This window comes from Microcaecilia unicolor, chromosome 3 (assembly GCF_901765095.1).
Source record: "Microcaecilia unicolor chromosome 3, aMicUni1.1, whole genome shotgun sequence".
Taxonomy (NCBI): Eukaryota; Metazoa; Chordata; class Amphibia; order Gymnophiona; family Siphonopidae; genus Microcaecilia; species Microcaecilia unicolor.
In genome coordinates this window covers 212,522,402-212,542,141 of record NC_044033.1, presented here as the reverse complement: position 1 = coordinate 212,542,141, position 19,740 = coordinate 212,522,402, and the positions used below count along the sequence as shown (strand labels likewise).

The window sequence follows — 19,740 nt, the reverse complement described above, 5'->3', positions numbered from 1 at the left end:
GTGCATCTGTTCATCATATAGAATGTTCATGTGCATTTGCACAGGTTTGTGTGCAAATGCTGAGTTGTGGATTTGCACGTGTACCCGTGTGTGTGTGTGCATGCGTGTGGTGGTCTCATCCATCTGTTTGTCTTCCCTCGTCTCCCACAGCTCTCCTGCTAACCAACCCAGCCTATCGGCTCCTCCTCTCAGCATACTCTCAGCCAATGGGAGGCCTCGGCTGGCCACAGGACCAAGCTAAGCCAATCAACACCCAGGGTAAGAGCGGGCCACAGTCAGCAGAGAGGGAGAGAGAGAAAGAGAGACACGGAAATGTTCTTTCCCAGAAGCTCCTCACACTTTCCTCTGAACCAGGTTTCTCTGCAGGGAATAATCCTAAGACTCCTGTTTCGGAGCAATCTTAGCCACTCCAGGATTTACTCTGAGTCATATTAGGCACTGTCTGAGGTTTTTTATTTTTTTTGATTTGCAGACTTGCTCTTGACTTGTTTTGGTGAGGCTGCTTGTGCTCGGAGTAAAACCCAGACTGGCTTAATCCGCTATGCATCTGGAGCTTTATTTCAACCCTTTTCTCTGCACTTAAATTAGTTCCTGGCTCTGGGAAGTTTCAGTGGCGAGCTTTAAAGACCCCTCCCAATCCCCTCCTTGAATCCCGGGCATGTGAGTAGAAAACAAAGCTAGATTTCCGTAGTTTTCACCCATCTCTGATTTTTAACCCACACTTGTTTGCTGATCCTTCTCTCTCCCTCTCTGGCTCTGATAAGACTGCTCTTTCTTAGCTCCTGGCTGTTCCTCCCTTCCTATAACACCACCTCCTTATGGAAAAAAAAAAACAGCAACTCGGTAGGGATCTAATAAAGAGGGAACAGAAACACTGTCCTTGTGGCTGCATCTGTCTCTCCCCACCCCCCCCCTCCCCCCGACTGCTTTTGACCTCCAGTTTCGACCCTTCTTTTCTTCTGCAGAGGTGATTTGTTTTCAGTTTCTATTTTATTACTGGACTATTTTGTGTCTATCTCCCCTCCCCATTTCCTCCTTTTCTCTCTGGTCTAGTTCGTGGACCCGATTACACGGAACCGGATCCCCTGAAGGTAGCGGCGGCAGCTGCCCCTCCCCTGCCCCCACCAAACAACGTCCCGCACTATGCCGAGGCCGACATCATCAACCTGCAGGGGGTAACTGGAAACAACACCTATGCCGTGCCTGCCCTGGCTGTTGATGCCCTTTCTGGCAAGGATATTGCCGTAGGGGAGTTCCCCCGTGCCCGACTGAGGTTTAAGGAGAAGCTGGGGGAGGGGCAGTTTGGAGAGGTAGGTCATGGGGAGGGGGGGTCAGATATTTGAAAACTGCAGGTGGAGGGAGCAGTTGTGTGTGGGAATGGATGTGGTGGGAGGAGGGAGGAAGTTGTTTCTGTTTTCTGCTCACCTATGTTGGGGTAAGGGAGCTCCTAAGAGGGTGATGCGGGGTAGCATTTTATAGAGCTTGAAATCAAGGGGAGTCTCCATCCTGTGAGTCGAGACACTCCCTCCTCTCCCCGTTAGCTTTTTCTTTCTGTGTGTATCGTTTTAGCTTTATACCAGATGTTAATGATCGGGCAATAATCAACAGATAAATCAATAGATAAACTGCATTAAGTAACAGTAATTAATTAGCAAGGGATAGATTTTAAAAATTTGTGTTGAGTAGCAAACAAGAGTCCTCCACACTCTGCACACAGCAAGCAAGCAAAAAAAACAACAGCAGAGTCGACGAGAATGGCTTGGAGAACTTTAATCTGAGAACTGAGTGGAGGAGTATCCTAGTGGTTAGTGCAGCGGACTTTGATCCTGGGGAACTGGGTTCGATTCCCACTGCAGCTCCTTGTGACTCCGGGCAAGTCACTTAACCAGGGCCGTGCCTAGGGTCTCTGGTGCCCCCCTGCATACTATCAGTTGGCGCCCCCCCGTGGCATCTCCTTTCTCTCTTCTCGCACCCAGCGGTCTCACTCTCTGTCACAAACACACACTCGCACATTCACTCTCTCACACACAGTCACTCAAACATACACACTCTGAGGAAAACCTTGCTTGCGCCTGTTTCATTTGTGTCAGAAACGGGCCTGTTTTACTAGTAAATAAATAAACAGCCCTATCAGACACCCCCTTTATAGGAGATTGAGAGTAAGTAACACCAGACATCCCCTGCTTATAATAGACAATTCATTAAGTCTCCAGATGTTTGCACACTAACCTAGCTCTAAGGTCCCTGGGTGTGCCAGACCTTTCCAGAAGTCCCTGCCCTCTCCCCCACAGAAGAATGTTAACTTGGTGCTGACAGGTACAGCAGTCTCAACAGTGCTCTGTCCCTATGTACAGTTCCAGCTTTTTCAATGATGATGTGCCTGTACTTTTGTATCTCTACTCTACCCCATGGCTTTCTTCAGTGGCTTTCCTGTACCCCACAGCAGGTCTTTGTTATTATTCACTACTAGAAAGCTCGGAAGCATAGGCGCCCCGTATAAGAGGCTTGGGGAGGCTAAGCCTCCCCAGCCCAGCTGTGACCTTCCCCGCGGCCCCGCCTACCTCCTTCTCTAAATGCAGCCCGAGACGACTCCCGAGTTCAAATCTTCTGCTGCTGCTGCTTCTGTTGAGCAGCGCAGCGGCAGCCAGGAACGAGACGTACAGCCAGCATAACAGAAGAAGAAAAAGAAGCGCGGGGCCGCAGCAGCGTTCAGACATGCACTGTTGGCTCTGACGGTCTCTGCCCCGTGACGTCAATTTCCCGTTCCGGGGGCAGAGGACCGGCAGAGCCGACAGCGCATGTCTGAACGCTGCTGCGGCCCCGCGCTTCTTTTTCTTCTTATGTCAGCGCTGCAGCAAAGAGGCCCTGGCCGGAGGGAGCAAAGAGAACGTGGTCACTGGCGGGAAATGGTAGGAGGAGAGAGAGGGAGAGCAGAGGAGAGCCAGGGGGCATGGATAAGAGCAGTGGAGAGCCAGAGAGCGATAGGGAGAGAAAGAGGGGCCATGGAAAAGAGCAGGGGAGAGCCAGGGACATAGAAAAAAGCAGGAGAGGGAGAGAAAGAGGGGCCATGGAAAGGAGCAGGGGAGAGCCAGGGACATGGAAAAAAGCAGGGGAGAGCCAGAAAGAGATGGGGAGATAAAGAGGGGCCATGGAAAAGAGCAGGGGAGAGCCAGGGACATGGAAAAAAGCAGGGGAGAGCCAGAAAGAGAGGGGAGAGAAAGAGGGGCCATGAAAAAGAGCAGGGGAGAGCCAGGGACATGGAATAACGCAGGAGAGAGCCAGAAAGAGATGGGGAGAGAAAGAGGGGACATGGGCAGGAGAGAGAGAAGCTGCTGGGGAGAAACTGGGGGGAGACCCTAGCTGTCAGACTGAGAAATGCTGGCTGGATGAAAGGAGGGAGAAAGAGGAAAAATGATGGAAGGAGGGGGCAGAATGAGGGAAGACACTGGTAGGGAGGGAAAGAGGAAAGACACTGGAACGATGGTGTGAGAGAGGACATGCTGAATGGAAAAGGGTCAAGAGAGAGAACTGTCTAGAAGGAAGGGGAGATAGAGGGAGACAATGGACGGAAGGATTGGGAGAGGGTAATGGGTGGAAGGATGGAGAGAGAAAGAGGGATGACACTGGATGGAAGGGTAGGAGAGAAAGAAGGAAGGTGCTGGGCATGGATGGAGGGAGGGAAGTATATGCACATGGATGGAGGGACGTGAGGAGAAATGCTGGATATGGATGGAGGGGAAACTGTTGAATTTAAGAGCTGGATCGGGATACTGAAGGATAGGGAAAGGGCTACAGATGGTAGATAGGATGCATAAGGACACAGGAGGATGGAGGACACTGCAGAGAAAAAAATATCAAATGGAAAGAAGACACTGCATAAAACAGAAGACACTGGGACCAAAGCAAATAGAAAAACTAAATGATCAGACAACAAAGGTAGGAAAAAGTCAGAATTTATTAACTGCAATATGTCAGCTTTTGGAAATGTGCATCTGTGATGTTTTGCATGTAAGTTTCAATTTTTCTAGTATTTCTGCATGCTGAGGTGACTTGAGGTAACTTTCCAGTTCAGTATTTTGCCTTCATATCTGTTGTGTCATGTGTTTTTCATGTGATCAAGGTGCAGTATTCTGCTAGCGTGTAGTATTTTCAGCCCTTTTTGGGGTTTTTTGTTTCACTAGGTTGTGCACTGCTGTTTTAGAGCCTGGTGTAATTACAGTGCTGCCTTTCCATGCATAAGGTTGTAGCTTGCCCTGTCCTTGGAATTAGTACTGTTATGGTTTGGTAAGGTTATGAGTGTGCTTTTGCACAAGTTTGTGTATAGTGTTTTGCAGTGGAGAGATTGTGTATTGGTCTTACTGAGGTGGCACCAAATCATCAGAAAGAGTTTTAGAGCCAAAATCATGACACACTACCTCTTGAAGGATCTACATATAGTCATTCATAAAAGGAGCTAATTGTGAACACTTTCCACCCTAAAAGGGTGTTTTGTGGCTCTACATGAGAATTGTGATATTATGATCCCTTGTTTCATATTGTTGACGGTCTGCATTTTCCGTATGGGTGGTATATTGGTTTATTAGGGTCTGCCCAGTGTTATGGTACAGTAAGGTTTATGAGTGTGTTTTTGCACAAATTTGTGCATAGTGTTTTGCAGTTGAGCAATTGTGGTTAGTATATGCTTTGAGCAACCACTTTATTTTTTGACATACAATACATATTTAATATCTAAATTTAATAAAAGGTATTAATTGTGACTTATTTTTTACTTTTTTTTTTCTATGTTGTCAGACAATTATGAATGTAAGCCCCGCCCCTGGCCCCACCCCCTTTACCCTCCCCAAACAGTTGGGCCACCGACCGCCTATGCTCGGAAGGTTTCAGTATGGGGTCAGAGAGCTTTCCTTCAGTGATAAAGCCACTGTGGGCCTCAGCTCTGCAACTCCCAGCTCAGATTTGCAGAGGACAAGGGTAATTTGCAGCCCATCACTGAAACCCTCAGCATAAAAAGTTATTTTGCTTTCATTTCACTTAATTTGTGTAATGTATTCCTGTTCTAATTAAAAAAAAAATCAGACTCTACAAACACTATTTGCCCTTGCCCGGGATAAATCTGAGGTGCTTATCTCCGCAATTGGATCTCTGGCCCTATAGCTCTGTAAAGCTTCCTGTTTAGATAAAGCAATTAAGTGATTGAGCTCACACACAAACAAAAAGCAACCGCCTAGGGCTATTTCCCAAATCAGTCAAGAAGAGAAACAAAATGAGAGAGAGGAAAAGACAACAGCTGAAATCTTCGGGAAATGTGGAGCAATTTGCAGCTAAATCTACTTTAACGAGGAGAGTTAGGGGACGCCCAGAGTTAGCCCTCCTCGGGAGCCCATTGAGCACTAAGCGGCAGCAATAGGTCTGGGCCGGCTCAGAAAAAGAAGACGGAGAAGGAGGAGTACAGTGTGACACCTACCTTAAAAAAAAATGTTGTGAAGCCGAGTTGCAGGCAGCGCCTCACCTCTGCCCTGCTTGTAAAACAAGTAAATCTCTTCTCCTCATCATCATCATCGGCTCTCACTGTGTCCCCCGCCCAGGGTTGCCAGGTGGAAAATTTTTTTCCAGCCCACTGGAGCCCAAAAAACAGCCCAAAAACCGCCCAAACACAAACCCCGCCCCTGACACCCCCACCCCCGCGTCATCACCCCCGCCCCCGCCGTCACCGGCCCCGCCTCCCACGTCACCGGCCCCGCCTCCCCGTCATCGGCCCCGCCTCCCACGTCATCGGCCCCGCCTCCCACGTCACTAACCCCGCCCAAAACGTCATTAACCCCACCCAAAAATGTCACTAACCCCGCCCCCCCGCGGCCGAAAAAACCGCCCGAAGCACAAAAACCAGCCCAAAAAACCGCAACCCGCCGCGGGCAAAAATTTCCCGCGGCGGGTCGCGGAAAACCGCCCAATTGGGCGGTAAAACCGCCCACCTGGCAACACTGCCCCCGCCCTCGCGGAAATAGGAAGTGACCTCAAAGGAGGGCGGGACACAGTGAGGCCCGACGATGACGAGGAGAAGAGATTTACTTGTTTTACAAGCAGGGCAGAGGTGAGGCGCTGCCTGCAACTCTGCTTCACAATATTTTTTTAAAAGGTAGGCGTGGGAGGCGGAGCAGCACCGCAGCGGCGCCCTTGAAGGCAGGCGCCCCCCTGCGGTGCTTACCGCGCTTACCGTGTTGGCACGGCCCTGCACTTAACCCTCCATTGCCGCAGGTACAAAATAAGTACTTGTATGTATGTAAACCGCTTTGAATGTAGTTGCAAAATACCACAAAAAGGCGGTATATCAAGTTCCATTTCCCTCTCCCTTTCCTTTAATCACAATTCCTTAATCTGACTCAACATGGACCATGTTTCGACGATAGGGCCTGTGTCAGAAGTCTTACAAGTATATAAAAAAACAACAGTATACACCCATGTGTATCATATAAGTATAGTAAGAATATAAAAATGCTGAAACATAAGAACAACTCTACCCAAATATTATGGTGTATAAGTACTCTAAAAATATGAAAATACTTATCTTGAAAGGAATATACATCTAAAAACAAATGTAGTTATGCCATAATTAAAATACTCAATCAATATAAGCGCATACCAAAATGTAAAAATGTGCTTCAACAGAAAGTATAACATAATGATTGAACGCATATGAAAATAGATGAAAAAGGACCGTATAGTAAAATAATACATGTATAAAAATAAAAAGTAAACATTTTGAAATTAAAAAGTAAGTCGCATACAGTTGTGTGCAATGGACATCAGCAAATACCTGCTGCTCTCACAAAGAGAATATAGGTCTAGAATCAAACGAGACCTTTATCCATTGAGATGTCAACCTGTTCAAATACATGGTACCCATTGAGACGAGAAAATTCAGGAAATTAAACAATTTAAAAGAGAATTGAAGACCTTTCTCTTTATAAAGGCACTAGTAAAAAAGGCCCGTTTCTGACAAAAATGAAATGGGCGCTAGCAAGGTGTTCCTTGGAGTGTGTATGTTTGAGAGCGTGTATGTGAGAGTGAGTGTGTGTGTGTGTGTGAGAGAGAGAGTGAATGTGTGTGTGTGTGCTCCTCCTCAGAAAAAAAAAAAACGTCTGTGTGCTTGGTTTTGAGTGTATGGGAATGATGGCTGTGTTGGGGAATGGAAACAGAGATTAACCAATGGGCTTCCTTGCTCGTGTGTAGTAATCGTCGTGCACCATGGCCGGAGTTGGAGAGGAGAGGGAGGGCGGTGGAACGGTGAGCGAGCGGCTGCGGGAGGGTGGGTGAGGGGGACTGTGGGGGGGGGGGGGGAACGGGGTCCAGCGCCGATGTTGGTTGGTTTTGAGTGTATGGGAATGACAGCTGCATTGGGGAGTGGAAACAGAGATTACCGAATGACAATCCGATTTGTTGTGTCATTGCTCCGCCCTCAACGTCATCACATTGTGACGCAGGGGTGGGCAGACACTCATGGGATCTTGCAACTACAAATTTAGAATGTTGGAGGTGCCTTTTATATATAGAGATATGGGTCAGATAATGATGTGAGCTGATAAAACATAGCCACCAGGAGGGGAAACAAAATTCCCTGGGCCCGGGCCTCCAAGGGGGGTCTGGAACCGCAGTCCCACCTGGGCCAGGCCCCCTGCATTGAAATCACAGTGCCTCTCTCCGTGTGAAAGCGCAGCAGGGCAGCAGATCGCCTCCCTTCGGGCCTCCTTCGCTCCCTGTGTCCTACCCTCATCTGACTTAACTTCCGTGAGGGCGGGACACAAGGAGGGTCGAAGGGAGGCGATCTGCTGCCCTGCTGCCTGCAGCGCTTTCACACGGAGGTGAGAGGCGCTGTGATTTCAATGCAGGGGGCCCGGCCCGGTGGAGGGGGGAGCGGCAGCAGTGACCTCGGGGGGGGGGGGGGGGAGTGGTGGGGGGGCGGCGGCGGTGACCTTGGGGGGGGGGTGGAGGGGGAGCGGCGGCGGCAACCTCGGGGGGGGGGGGGGGGGGGGGAGGCCTCGGTGGCAGCCCTGCCCCGGGCCCAGACCAATCTCGGCGGCCATGGATAAAGATATAATTTAGTAAATCAAATCTTATTATGGAAGCCTGATTTTTATGTTAGTAATGTTAGTGTTTGGTTATGTGAATGTAAATCTGTACACCGCTGAGAACCTTGGGATTGTGTTGTATATAAAAGAAATTTTAATAAAATTCAGATGGTGTCAACAGAGGAGAATGTGCAATAAATAAAATAGTGAGAACATTACATAGAATGACATCCATGTCTCATCTACATACTTCATGAATCCATGAAGCAGACAAAAAGATGCTTCCCACTTTCTGGGAACTAATAGGTTATCAATAGAAATCAAACAAAATAAAACATGGAAAAGAAAATAAGATGATACCTTTTTTATTGGACATAACTTAATACATTTCTTGATTAGCTTTCGAAGGTTGCCCTTCTTCGTCAGATCGGAAAAACTAATAAAAATATAAAGAAACAGAAATAAAAAAAAAACTGCAAATAAAGACATTTAAAGCTATTAAGAAACTACAAAATACAGACAGACCTTCCAAGGCCTGGAAATCAATTGGAGGCTGCAGCCGTCCTAAACTGCTAACACAGCTAATGTAAACAATACATCTGTTGGAAAGTGAGGGGCATACTTCTTGAACAATAAACAATTCCAAAAAAGAATAACTAAATCTTACTTTTCATGAAAAAAGGGGAACATAATAGAGCAGTGTATGTAAAAATGGAGATATACAATGAGACTGGGACTAAATATGCTGCCACTCTGATGCTGACTCAGGTCCATATTAGGCAGAAACTAAATAGAACAAAATGTTAGTAATGCCAAACCATTGAATTACCATCAGAAGGTAATTTTCATTGACTAACCAGCTGGCTTCTGGGCTGAGTACCTGGGCTTAATCTACCTGGACAAAATTTAGGCCTGCTGTTTTTTTTTTTTGCTTAAAGTTGTGCAGATAAATGACTGACTGGGCCAGTTCTGACTCCAGGCCTAAACATACCGCAGGAGTGGAGGAGTAGCCTAGTGGTTAGTGCAGTGGACTTTGATCCTGGGGAACTGAGTTCAATTCCCACTGCAGCTCCTTGTGACTCTGGGCAAGTCACTTAACCCTCCATTGCCCCTGATACAAAAATAAGCACCTGAATATACTATGTAAACCGCTTTGAATGTAGTTGCAAAAACCTCAGAAAGGCAGTATATCAAGTCCCATTTTCCTTCCCCTTCCCTTGCACCCTTTGTTAATTGGCTAAATTTGTACACCTTGTGGCTCTATCTGCAGAACTTTCGCTGGTAGAGGGGGTAACGGGGATGATTTTTAATCAAATGTGACCATCTCTGGGGAAAAATGACTGAAGTCACCAGAAATATAAAATGAGGTTTTAATGAATTCTGTTAGAGCAAACAATTTGTAATACAACAGTCCAAACCCCATCCTTTTATGTGGAAAAAATAAAAATGTTACAGAAGTTCAGACATGTTGCTTTTTTAGACTGCTTATGGACCCATGGCATGAAACATTGGCCATTCTCAACGTTTTGGATCTGAGACTTCAGTTACCTATAGCTTTATTTGGCTAAGGGCCCCTTTTATGAAACTGCGGGGAAAAGAGGGGCCTGTGCCAGCTTTGGCGCGTGCTTAGGCTCCCTTTTACTGCATCAGGTAAAAGGCAGGTCTTTCTTTATTTCAGGAAATGGCCATGTGGCAAATGAAGCACTTGCCGTGCAGCCATGTTGTAGCACCGGATATGACGTACGCTAGGGGTGGGAATTATCACCATGCTGCTCCGGTAGCCCAGTCAGAACTTCCCTTGTAGCGAGCAGTAAGCCCATATTGGGCTTACCACTGCTTTGTAAAACGATCGCTAAGTGAACAAAACGTTAGTCTTTGTTGGGAATGTGTGTGTGTTTGGGGGGGGGGGGGGGGGAGGAAGGGGTGTGTGTGAAGAATAGGATTTTGATTTTATAACCAGGGGTGACTTCTTACTAGTTTTTGGAGAATCTTGAGCCGTGTGTGTGTATCTGTTTAAATTTACTAGGGCCGAGTGCCTAAATGAATACTCAACATTTCACTAATTTCCTAAATTTAGGAGCATAATAAGTGGTGGTATCAGGGGCAGATTTAGGGTAGGGAGAAAGAGTTAGGAGTTTAGTACAGATTTTCAGGACTAGGCTCATAAATTAGGCTCATGAATCTTGGCACATGAATGGCATGCCTAAATTTATACGCCTAACTTTTAAGATCCTAAATTAAGATGAATTTTCAGTGGAAATCTTAAGTATCCTGGCTGAAAATAGAACACAAATTTAGGAGTTCAGTTTTGCCTAAACAGTTTGCCGGTGATTTGTCACGCATGGAATGTTGTCGCCATCTACTGGCTGTGCTGCAGATTGTAGTTCTGTGTATTTTTCAATGAGCATAGGAGCATAAAAAAAGCCGTGCTGATTCAGACCAAGATCCGTTTAGCCCAGCAGCCTGTTTCTTGACAGTGGCCAGTCCAGATCACAAATACCCTTCAGATCCTAAAAGGTAGATCTGTTTCTCATAGCTCATTTACAGGCATAAGCAATGGCTCTGTCAAATCCACATGGCTAATAATTTTTACTGGACTTTTCCTTCAGGAACTTGTCCAATCCTCTTTTGAACTTTGCTTTATGAGTCTCTGTGACCACATTCTTCAGCAACTGATCCCACAGCTTAATTATTAACAAGCAAATAATTTTGAGTCCTTAGTCCCATGTTCCCTCTTCTGGAAACAATTCTATCCAGTCTGGTTTTCAGAATAGCTCCCGTGAATATGTATGAGGTAGATTTGCATACACTAAGGGGGTAGTTACTAAGCTGTGGTAAAATATCACGTTTTACTGCAGCTTAATTTACCTCAGCATTGCAGGTTAGTAATTCCCACTGTAATGAATAATACAACTTGGCATGAACCATGCAGGCTGTGTTTTATTCTTCATCCCAAGAGCATCAGACCACTAACATGCAGCTTGATGGTGAAACGAGTGGTGGATGGTGTGGGGGAGTAGGGGAGGGAGTGTCTCCAGGAGGTCAAAAGAAATCCAGACCCCTGGAGGAGAAAGCTGGGAGACAATTTTGGTTTTGGGGTGGGAGGGGGGAGAATATATTAAAAATGTTTGACAAGTTTGTTCATTGCTTTTTGCTTTTGTATTAGCAATAAAAAGTTTGAACATAGACATGCAGCTCGATGCTCCCAGGTTGTTGCCTTAAAGTGGCTGGTGCTTTAGAAATTTAAAGCAAAGATTCCCTCCCCCCCCCCCCCCCCCCCCCCCCCAGCCAAGACGCTTCCTGGACCCTTTGGTTCCAAGTTCAAAATGGAATCTATCATCCCCTAGTGGTAGTCTCACAGTATTACTGCTAGATGACAAAATTCTAAATAAGGACTTTCAGTATATCCACTATGAATATGCATGAGCTTAATTAGCATATTATACTGGGTTTCTACAGTGGGCAATTTTTATTTTCATGCATAGTCATTGTTGATTTATTGAAAACCCGAATGGGTGTGGGAGGAAAGCCCTAGGTTAATTTTGGGGCACTTGATGCTTCACTCCTCTTCAGTGAGATTTTTCCACTGCTTGCTTTCTGTTCCAGGTGCACCTGTGTGAGATCGACAACCCCCAGGACCTGCCGAGCCTAGAGTTTCCATTTAACATTCGGAAGGGGCGCCCACTCATGGTGGCTGTGAAGATCCTACGCTCCGATGCCACCAAAAATGCCAGGTGAGGACAGCAATCTGGAGTGAGAATTCAGGGACACAGAGCTCTCAGAAGTGCTTACCCCAAAGAGCTTACACTTAAAATTTAAGAGTATAAAACACCCAACATGGCCATGTTTCACCCAAATGTCTGCTTCAGGGGTAAAACATATACCTGTAAAACAAACAACACAAATTCAAAGCAATAAAGCATAAAACTAGCTATAAACCAATAACCACAATTACAAATATCCATGAACAAATTAAAACAGCTCAACAGTTGAACATTAAAAAAATGTATAAAAAGAAACATTTTTTTGATGTTGAAATGTTGAATTACTTGTATATATTGTTGATTTTTCTGTTCATTTATGTAGTTATAAAAGTGTTTTTACCTTTTTCTTTTGTTTTTTTTCAGACTATTCTGCTTGTCTTCCAGGTCTCTCTCCACAGATTAAATGTTTTGTTTCCTGCCTGATGAATTTTTTTTCCCATTCTCCATTCTGGCCCCTAGGAATGATTTCCTGAAGGAAGTGAAGGTGATGTCACGGCTGAAGGACTCCAACATCATCCAGCTGCTGGGGGTCTGCGTGCGAGATGACCCCCTCTGCATGATTACAGAGTACATGGAGAATGGGGACCTGAACCAATTCCTCAGCAGCCATGAGTTAGAGGACAAGGTTGGAGGTGCAGACAGCAATACACACAGCATCAGGTGAGTCCCAGAGGCATCTAGAGGGCAGGGGCCGTTACCACCATGTTTAATCAAAGGTTATTATTACAGTATTCTTCCGTTCCAGTGCACCTCACTGGAAGAGAGAACACCTCTCTCACATTATCGCTTTTCTAGCTGGTAATATACTTCTGGACAAGTCCAGCCCTCTTCTATAAAAAGGGTTACTAGAAGCCTCGATGCTGCTTAAGATCAGCTGATTCAGTCCTGGTATAACCCTCATTGCTGGGCTGGTCTTCTAATTTGGGTTTCCCTAAGAAAAGCAATGATAAACTGTATCTCCAGGTCTGGCTCAGGAATACCTGACACCCTATGTGAACCATCAGCCTCGCACCCCTGCCCCCCCCCCCCCCCCCCCAGCCTATAGTCCAGCATCTCCCCTTCATCCCAGTTGTTCAGCATCTCTCTCCTTTCCTTTCCCACACCTAAAATGTCCACCATCTCCCCCCTCTTTCCCTCCATCTGCTGCCACAGCCATCGTCAAACCCAAGCCAGCAGCTGAGCCTGCAGTGTCAGACCTTTGAGCAGCCACATACACACAAGGCCTGCCACACCCCAATCCAACCCCTCAGACAGAGAGCACAGGAAGTGGGAGTCCTTAATCACTCATTCAAGGCCTCCTGTTGACAGTGGATTTAAAGGACTGCCTTTTGCTGTCTTTGCTGGCTATGCTAGTGATGGGATGGCTCTAATACCGAAACAAACAAGAGGGAATGAGCTACACAAACCAAGCAACAAAAAAGAAAAGTGCGGTGGGCCACGGATGGGACTGAAAGGGAAGCCTTGAGTTAGGGGAAGCAAAGGACCAGATATGGCCCATGTTTTGGCAAGGAGCCTGTGTCAAGGGTCTATACATACAGATAAAACAATTACAATAGATTAATATTCATGCAATAAAAATTACAACATAAAAAAAGTACACAGATAAATCGCTTCCTGTATGCTTAAATCATCATGAAATAAACTGTAAAATATAAAAGTTAACAATTAATAAAACTCAATATATATTCATACAACAGAGTATATTGAAAAATAAATACATTTGAAACCATAAATAAAGGAAATTTCTTGATGCAATTAACGACAAATTGTCAAACTTGCTGCGACTTACCTTTTAAGGGCCTAAAAAGGTACAATGGGCAGCACCAGAATTTACATGGATAATAATGATAGGTAGCTTTCAGGCTTGCAGGAGGTATAAAAGAAAGAAATAATCTGGGTAGCAGGTCTTGTTTTGAATATTGGGGTTATATTTTATATATATTTAAATCTTTTTTTTTTTTTGTTAATAGCAGCAACCAAGTTCCATAAGAAAGGCAGCTGCGCAAAATTTTACATACCTCAGTGGTCCTTTTACTAAGCTGCGGTCAGCTCTACGTGCATGCAGTGCATGCCCAAATGAGACTACCGCCAGGCCAGCGTGCCCTCCTGGCGGTAATTTCAGATTTGGCGAGTGCCCATAACGCATCGATGATTTATTTATTTATTTATTTCCTCCTATGTGCGCCGGTTCCGGAATATTGCTACTCTTTGGGGTTCAACATGGAATCTTGCTATTCTTGGGGATTCCGGAATGTTGCTACTGTTGGTGGAGGTGTATAGAGACTCTGGAGGTGCGGCACGAAAAGGCACAAACACTACTCTTTGGGGTTCTGCATGGAATCTTGGTATTCTTGGGGATTCTGGAATCTTGTTACTCGTTGGACTTCTGGAATGTTGCTAATTGGGTTTCTGCCAGGTACTTGTGACCTGGATTAGCCACTGTTGGAAACAGGATACTGGGTTAGATGGACTATTGGTCGGACCCAGTGTGGCTATTCTTATGTTCTTATATCCTAACTGGAGCCAATTAGCTACCATAATTGGTTGTTTGTACCCAATTATTGCTAGTTATCAGCTTGTTCAATTAAATTGTCCACAAAATTTTGGGTGCCATATATAGAATTTTGGGGTAGATGTGAGATCAATTACATGGAGTTTCAGAAACTTTAGTTTCCCTGTATTTCCTAGAACTGTTCCAGCTTTTTTTTTGTAAACCACATAGAAGGTAACACTGGGGATTACTGTCTAAAAGAGCTATATTGTATTGTGTCATATTGCATTGTAAGTGTTTTTGTTTAAATATTTCTCAACACCAGTTACCCGAATCTGATCCACGTGGCTACTCAGATCGCCTCAGGAATGACCTATTTGGCTTCCCTAAACTTTGTACACCGGGATCTGGCTACGAGGAACTGTCTTGTGGGGGAGAATTACACCATTAAGATTGCTGACTTTGGCATGAGCCGGAATCTGTACTCTGGAGACTACTATCGCATCCAGGGCCGGGCTGTTCTGCCCATCCGCTGGATGGCCTGGGAGTGTATCCTTATGGTGAGAATCTGCCCTTCTCGAAAGCATAAATGACGGCAGTAAAATTGACCCCCTTTTCCATTTACAGGTTAAAAAGCACTTGTTTTTCTGGCATTAGTTCTGCAGAGCAGCAGTGGATTGGGAAGTTCAAGATGTGTTTTCCTTTTTGTGATCTCAACAAATTCTCTTCACTTGTTAGTAAACCCTATCTCACACTTATTATCTGTTAGTAAGAACTTTGGTAAAATTATTGGGGAAAGATCAGTGAAAATGTTTAAGAGCAGGTTCGACACATCTCTCTCTGGGATCCATGTCAGAGCATTACAAGGATTACCCTCTTCCCCTGGAGTATTGTAGGGAGCATTGCTTCCACATTGATATTACACGTATGACATCTAATTATCTGATCCATCCGTTCATTGCAGGGCAAGTTTACAACAGCCAGTGATGTGTGGGCTTTTGGGGTGACACTCTGGGAGATCCTGATGCTGTGCAAGGAGCAGCCATACAGCCAGCTGACTGACGAACATGTGATAGAGAATGCGGGAGAGTTTTTCAGAGACCAGGGCAAGCAGGTGAGAGTGGGAGCTGCATCCTGAGCCTTTCCTTTCTAACATACTGGGAGACCCTGCACTGTAGCAGATAAACAGTAAGCCGGGGAGCCTATTATTATTATATCCAAGGTCACTGCAGGAAGGACTGAGGTGAATTGGCAAAGCTGTGTGTGATGGTCTCTACTAGAATAGTTGAGGGTGATACAGGACAAAATGAGGTGCACTGGCAGAACTACAATTGTGAGGTCATAGGCCTGGAACACAAGGAGGAGCAAAGCTGGAATGAGGTGGGTTAGGTTGGGGAAAATTTTAGCTTTGGAACAGTAGGGTGCTGCAGGGCAGGAATGAGGTGCCTTAGCACAGGCGATCATTTATTTTATTTTCTCCTCACTGGCAGATATACCTCACACGTCCACCTGTGTGCCCTCAGATGCTCTATGATGTGATGCAGCGTTGTTGGTGTCGGGATTCAAAGGACCGGCCCTCCTTCCAGAACCTTCATCGCTTCTTGATGGAGGATGCATTAAACATGGTGTAGCTGGGGCTTTCCTCCTCTTGGTGCAAACGCCCCGAGGACATTCAGTGGAAACAGGACCTGGTCTTTACTAGGGAGGGAGGGGTGCTGGAGGCATTTTCTATTTCATCCTCTGAAACCCCCTCTATCTTCTGCTGAACTCCGTGCAAGCTGTCTCCTGGCACCAGTCCTTCACCACCCCTATCGCCGTTTCCTCGGGGATTCCTGCCAGCTCCTGAGTCTTGCCAGATGTGGCCTCAGGAAGACTGGGAATAGTGTTGGAGAATAGATGCACCTGTTGGAAATTTTTCCAGGAATAGTGGAAGGCGCTTCAAGCTCCCTGGGACAGGCAGTGTTGGAAAGATACTTGTGCTGAAATATGAAAACAGCGACAACTGCCACTGCCCTCAGGTCCTTGTGCTATAACTGGAATTAAAATAACTGGAATCACTGGATCATATGTTAAGGACACTGGAGCATCTTGACTTTCCCCTCTCCTTATTGATCTTGCTTTTTTCTCCTCTGCCTGGAGTCCAGCTGTGCAGATAGAGGTTCATCAGAGCCTCCACATCTGTCCTCTGTCACCCTGGGATGGACTGAGCATGCTCAGACCTAGCAAATGGCAGAAAGAAGCCCCACTAGTGCTCATTTCTGATTGGCTCCTTCAAGCCTAGTCTTGATGTGAGGAACAGACCTGAGGCTCTGTGAGTTTCCTCTTATGGTTATTTTTAGTCTGGCTCCTTGCCTATTCTTTCATTTGTCTCATGACCTCATCAGATACAATTAAAAATGAGGTCATACTCAGCTGCTGGCACCACAAGAGGCGAGATCCGGACCTGGAACTTTGACTGGAACCTGTCTCATTTGGAGGGGGGGGGGGGGGTTAACCCTGTTGCTGGCAATGGGGCTGCACCGAGGTGGCAGGAATTGGGTTATTACACTTTTTTTTTTATTTTTTGCATTTTTCTCACTGGGAACAAGATGGGATTGAATTATCACAACTTTTTATTTTGTCTTGTGGATCAGAACCAACTCTTTGACCTCAGCAATCTTTGGACTTACTGTCTAGCTGCTGGATGTTAGCTCTACTTCTGTAGGGGTCTGTTGTGTTAACACTGAAGCTGATGTATCCTACTACCCCCCCCCCCACCTCATACCCTACACTAACACTGGATGCTTCCCCTTATCCAAAGAATTTCACCAGCCTATAAAACCGCTCTGCCCTTTTAACTGTAGCAACCTGATATTTTTAATGTAGATAGTTTAAGCTGACACTCTGTAAAGAGTGATGGATTTCAAGGTTATAAATATTGTGCCGATAGTCTCTCTCTCTCTATATATATATATTTAGGTGACTTGCTGCTCTGCGTGTGTGTTTTAGGGAGGGGGCACCAAGCTTGTCCCTGCCTTGAGCAGTGCATTCACTGCCCTCCTCTGCAATAATCTGAGATTTGTATATATTGGGCAAAAGTAGCACAAAAAGTGAGATTTTTACACTAATATATAGAACTGTTTATAGATGGGTTGTATTTGCCTCCCACTTAGATTGTTAATAAAATTCTGCATTCTTTCTGTGCAATCATGTTAATTTATTCACTGGGTCTCATCTAGCAAAACATACACAAATCAATCAGCTTTAGTTGAATTTAAAATCTTTATTATATAAAATTTCTAATCCACCGCACAAAGGTTTTTAAACAGATTGCAATCCTGGATGTTTTGATTAAAACTTTTAATATGCCTGAAGTGTCAGATTTATCACCTTTGCTGTGTGAACTTAGGGAAAGGCAGACAACCAAGTGAGTTTTCAGAACATGTTTGAATGCTGCAAGGGAGGGTTGATTCCTAAGGTCATTCCATAGGTTGGAGCCAACGTACCTGAAAGAGTCATGGGCAAGAGTAAGAAGGTTGTGATAAGCAAAGGAAGAGTAGCAGGGTGTATGGAATGAGCAGATTGAGGTAAATGGGCAGGAGGTATTTGAGACTTTTAGAGCAGGAAGTAGGGTTTTCTATGTTTGATGGGAGCTGGAACAGGTTAACCAGTGTAGAGAATGACATAGGGACAAAATTTGGCCCTGTCCTGGCTCCATCCCCGCTCCAACACTTATGATTTTATATTTAAATTGTTATTAAAGTATAACAAGGAACAATATGCTGTGCAACTGTTGTGTATAAATTACAAATGGAACATGATAACCGTCCTCCACCCTTCCAACCCTAACAATAGCTGACTTCTACTACCCCAAGGAATCCTGTTAAAATGTCCAGGGGTACAAAATAGAACCTGTTCTGTATGCCCTAGAGGGGAGAAACATGCCTCATGAAGCACTTCTAAGAAGTTATCAATACTCAGGATTCAGTCTAGCTCTCCTGTCTTCCACAGTCCTTTCTGCAATGGAAGATGTCTTCTTAGTAGATGTGCTGGTAGCAGGATGTACAGGATCCCCCATGCAAATTTTGCTTGTTGTGGCCAGCATGTTTGCTTGTTTAAAAAAAAAAAAAAATCAAAATATTGTCATCTGCATCAAACATAAATAACAGTCCAGTTCATTAACAGGCTTCAAAGTAGAAAGTGACACAGGGACAAAGTTTGTCCCCATCCCATTCTCTAAACCAGTGTTCCGTAGAGAAGAGGGTTGTGACATGGTCAAAATGATATGCATTGTGAAGGAGCTTGACAGCAGTTTTGAGAGCGTGAAGAGGTAGACCAGTGTAAAGGGAGTTGCAATAATCAAGGTGTGTTATGACAAGGGTGAAAATGTGTAGAAGAAAGGGGTGAACATCACAAATGCAGTGTAATGCAAAAACGTTAGGGGCAAAGGGTGTCCCAGGCAGTGGTGTAGCAAGGGCGGGGCAGGGGGGCGGTCCGCCCCTGGTGTCAATGGGTGGGGGGTGCTCCGCTCCGTCCATCCACACCCCCCCCTTGGCATGGAACCGCTCCCCCCCCAGTCCCCACCTGCCAACCAGGTTCCAGCTCCGTCCACCCCCCCCCCCCAGCGTGGTGCCACCTTCCCCCCCCCCCCCACGCAGTCCCCACCTGCCAACCAGGTTCCAGCTCCGTCCACCCCAGTGTGGCGCCTCGCATCTGCAGCGCTGCTGTAAAAAGAAGAAAATCGCCTCCTTGGCCCTTCCCTCACTGTGTCCCCGCCCTCTGACATAATTTCTTATTTCCTCGAGGGCGGGACACAGAGGGAAGGGCCGACGAGGAGGGGGCAATTTTCTTCTTTTTACAGCAGCGCTGCAGATGCGAGGCGCCACGCTGGGGTGGACGGAGCTGGAACTTGGAAGGCAGGTGGGGACTGCGTCAGGGGGGGGGGGTGCGCCGTGTTGCCCTGCACCTGGGGGGGGGGGTGCACAGCGGCGATCCGCCCTGGGTGTCAGGCAACCACGGAACACCACTGGTCCCAGGGTCAGGAGTGCTGCTTCAGAAGCTTGCTGGGACAAGTTTACAAGATTTTCTGCACTGGGGTACCCTGTAACAAGGCCAGCCAGGACTGCAGAAAGACTGACCAGGTGCCAGTGGCAGGGTCCCCTGGGCTGAGACTATGCTTGAGGATGTCTGCAATAAACAGCCCCTTCCCCCTACTTTCATAAGGGGCTTCTGGGCTATAGGTGTGAGGGCACAGGTTCCAAGTCCTTTATCCAGTATACCAGCCCAAAGGGCCCCCGCTTTTCTACTTTTTAATCTAGTGGATAGAGGATGCTAGTTATGCAAACTTCAGTAGTTGAAGTGTGCAAAAAGATGATAGTTATAAGACTTCCTTTTACTTTTCCTATACAGTGGCGTACTAAGGGGGTGGGGGCGTTCTGCC

General features: G+C 46.0%; 1 protein-coding gene across 3 annotated transcripts in view; it reads left to right on the top strand.

Annotated features, from left to right (window-relative positions):
* The window catches only part of DDR1 (discoidin domain receptor tyrosine kinase 1), a 68,573-nt gene extending 50,228 nt beyond the window's left edge, over positions 1–18,345 (top strand). For 2 of the 3 annotated variants that reach the window (XM_030197409.1, XM_030197410.1), the window contains 7 exons: positions 151–258; positions 1,054–1,310; positions 11,673–11,800; positions 12,290–12,490; positions 14,647–14,881; positions 15,286–15,435; positions 15,812–18,345. In XM_030197409.1, the coding sequence (XP_030053269.1) occupies positions 151–258; positions 1,054–1,310; positions 11,673–11,800; positions 12,290–12,490; positions 14,647–14,881; positions 15,286–15,435; positions 15,812–15,952 (1,220 nt within the window). In that variant the 3' untranslated portion in view covers positions 15,953–18,345. The remainder of the gene's footprint in view (positions 1–150; positions 259–1,053; positions 1,311–11,672; positions 11,801–12,289; positions 12,491–14,646; positions 14,882–15,285; positions 15,436–15,811) is intronic. The other variant, XM_030197411.1, reaches the window with a different exon arrangement.
* Positions 18,346–19,740: the final 1,395 nt, after the last annotated feature.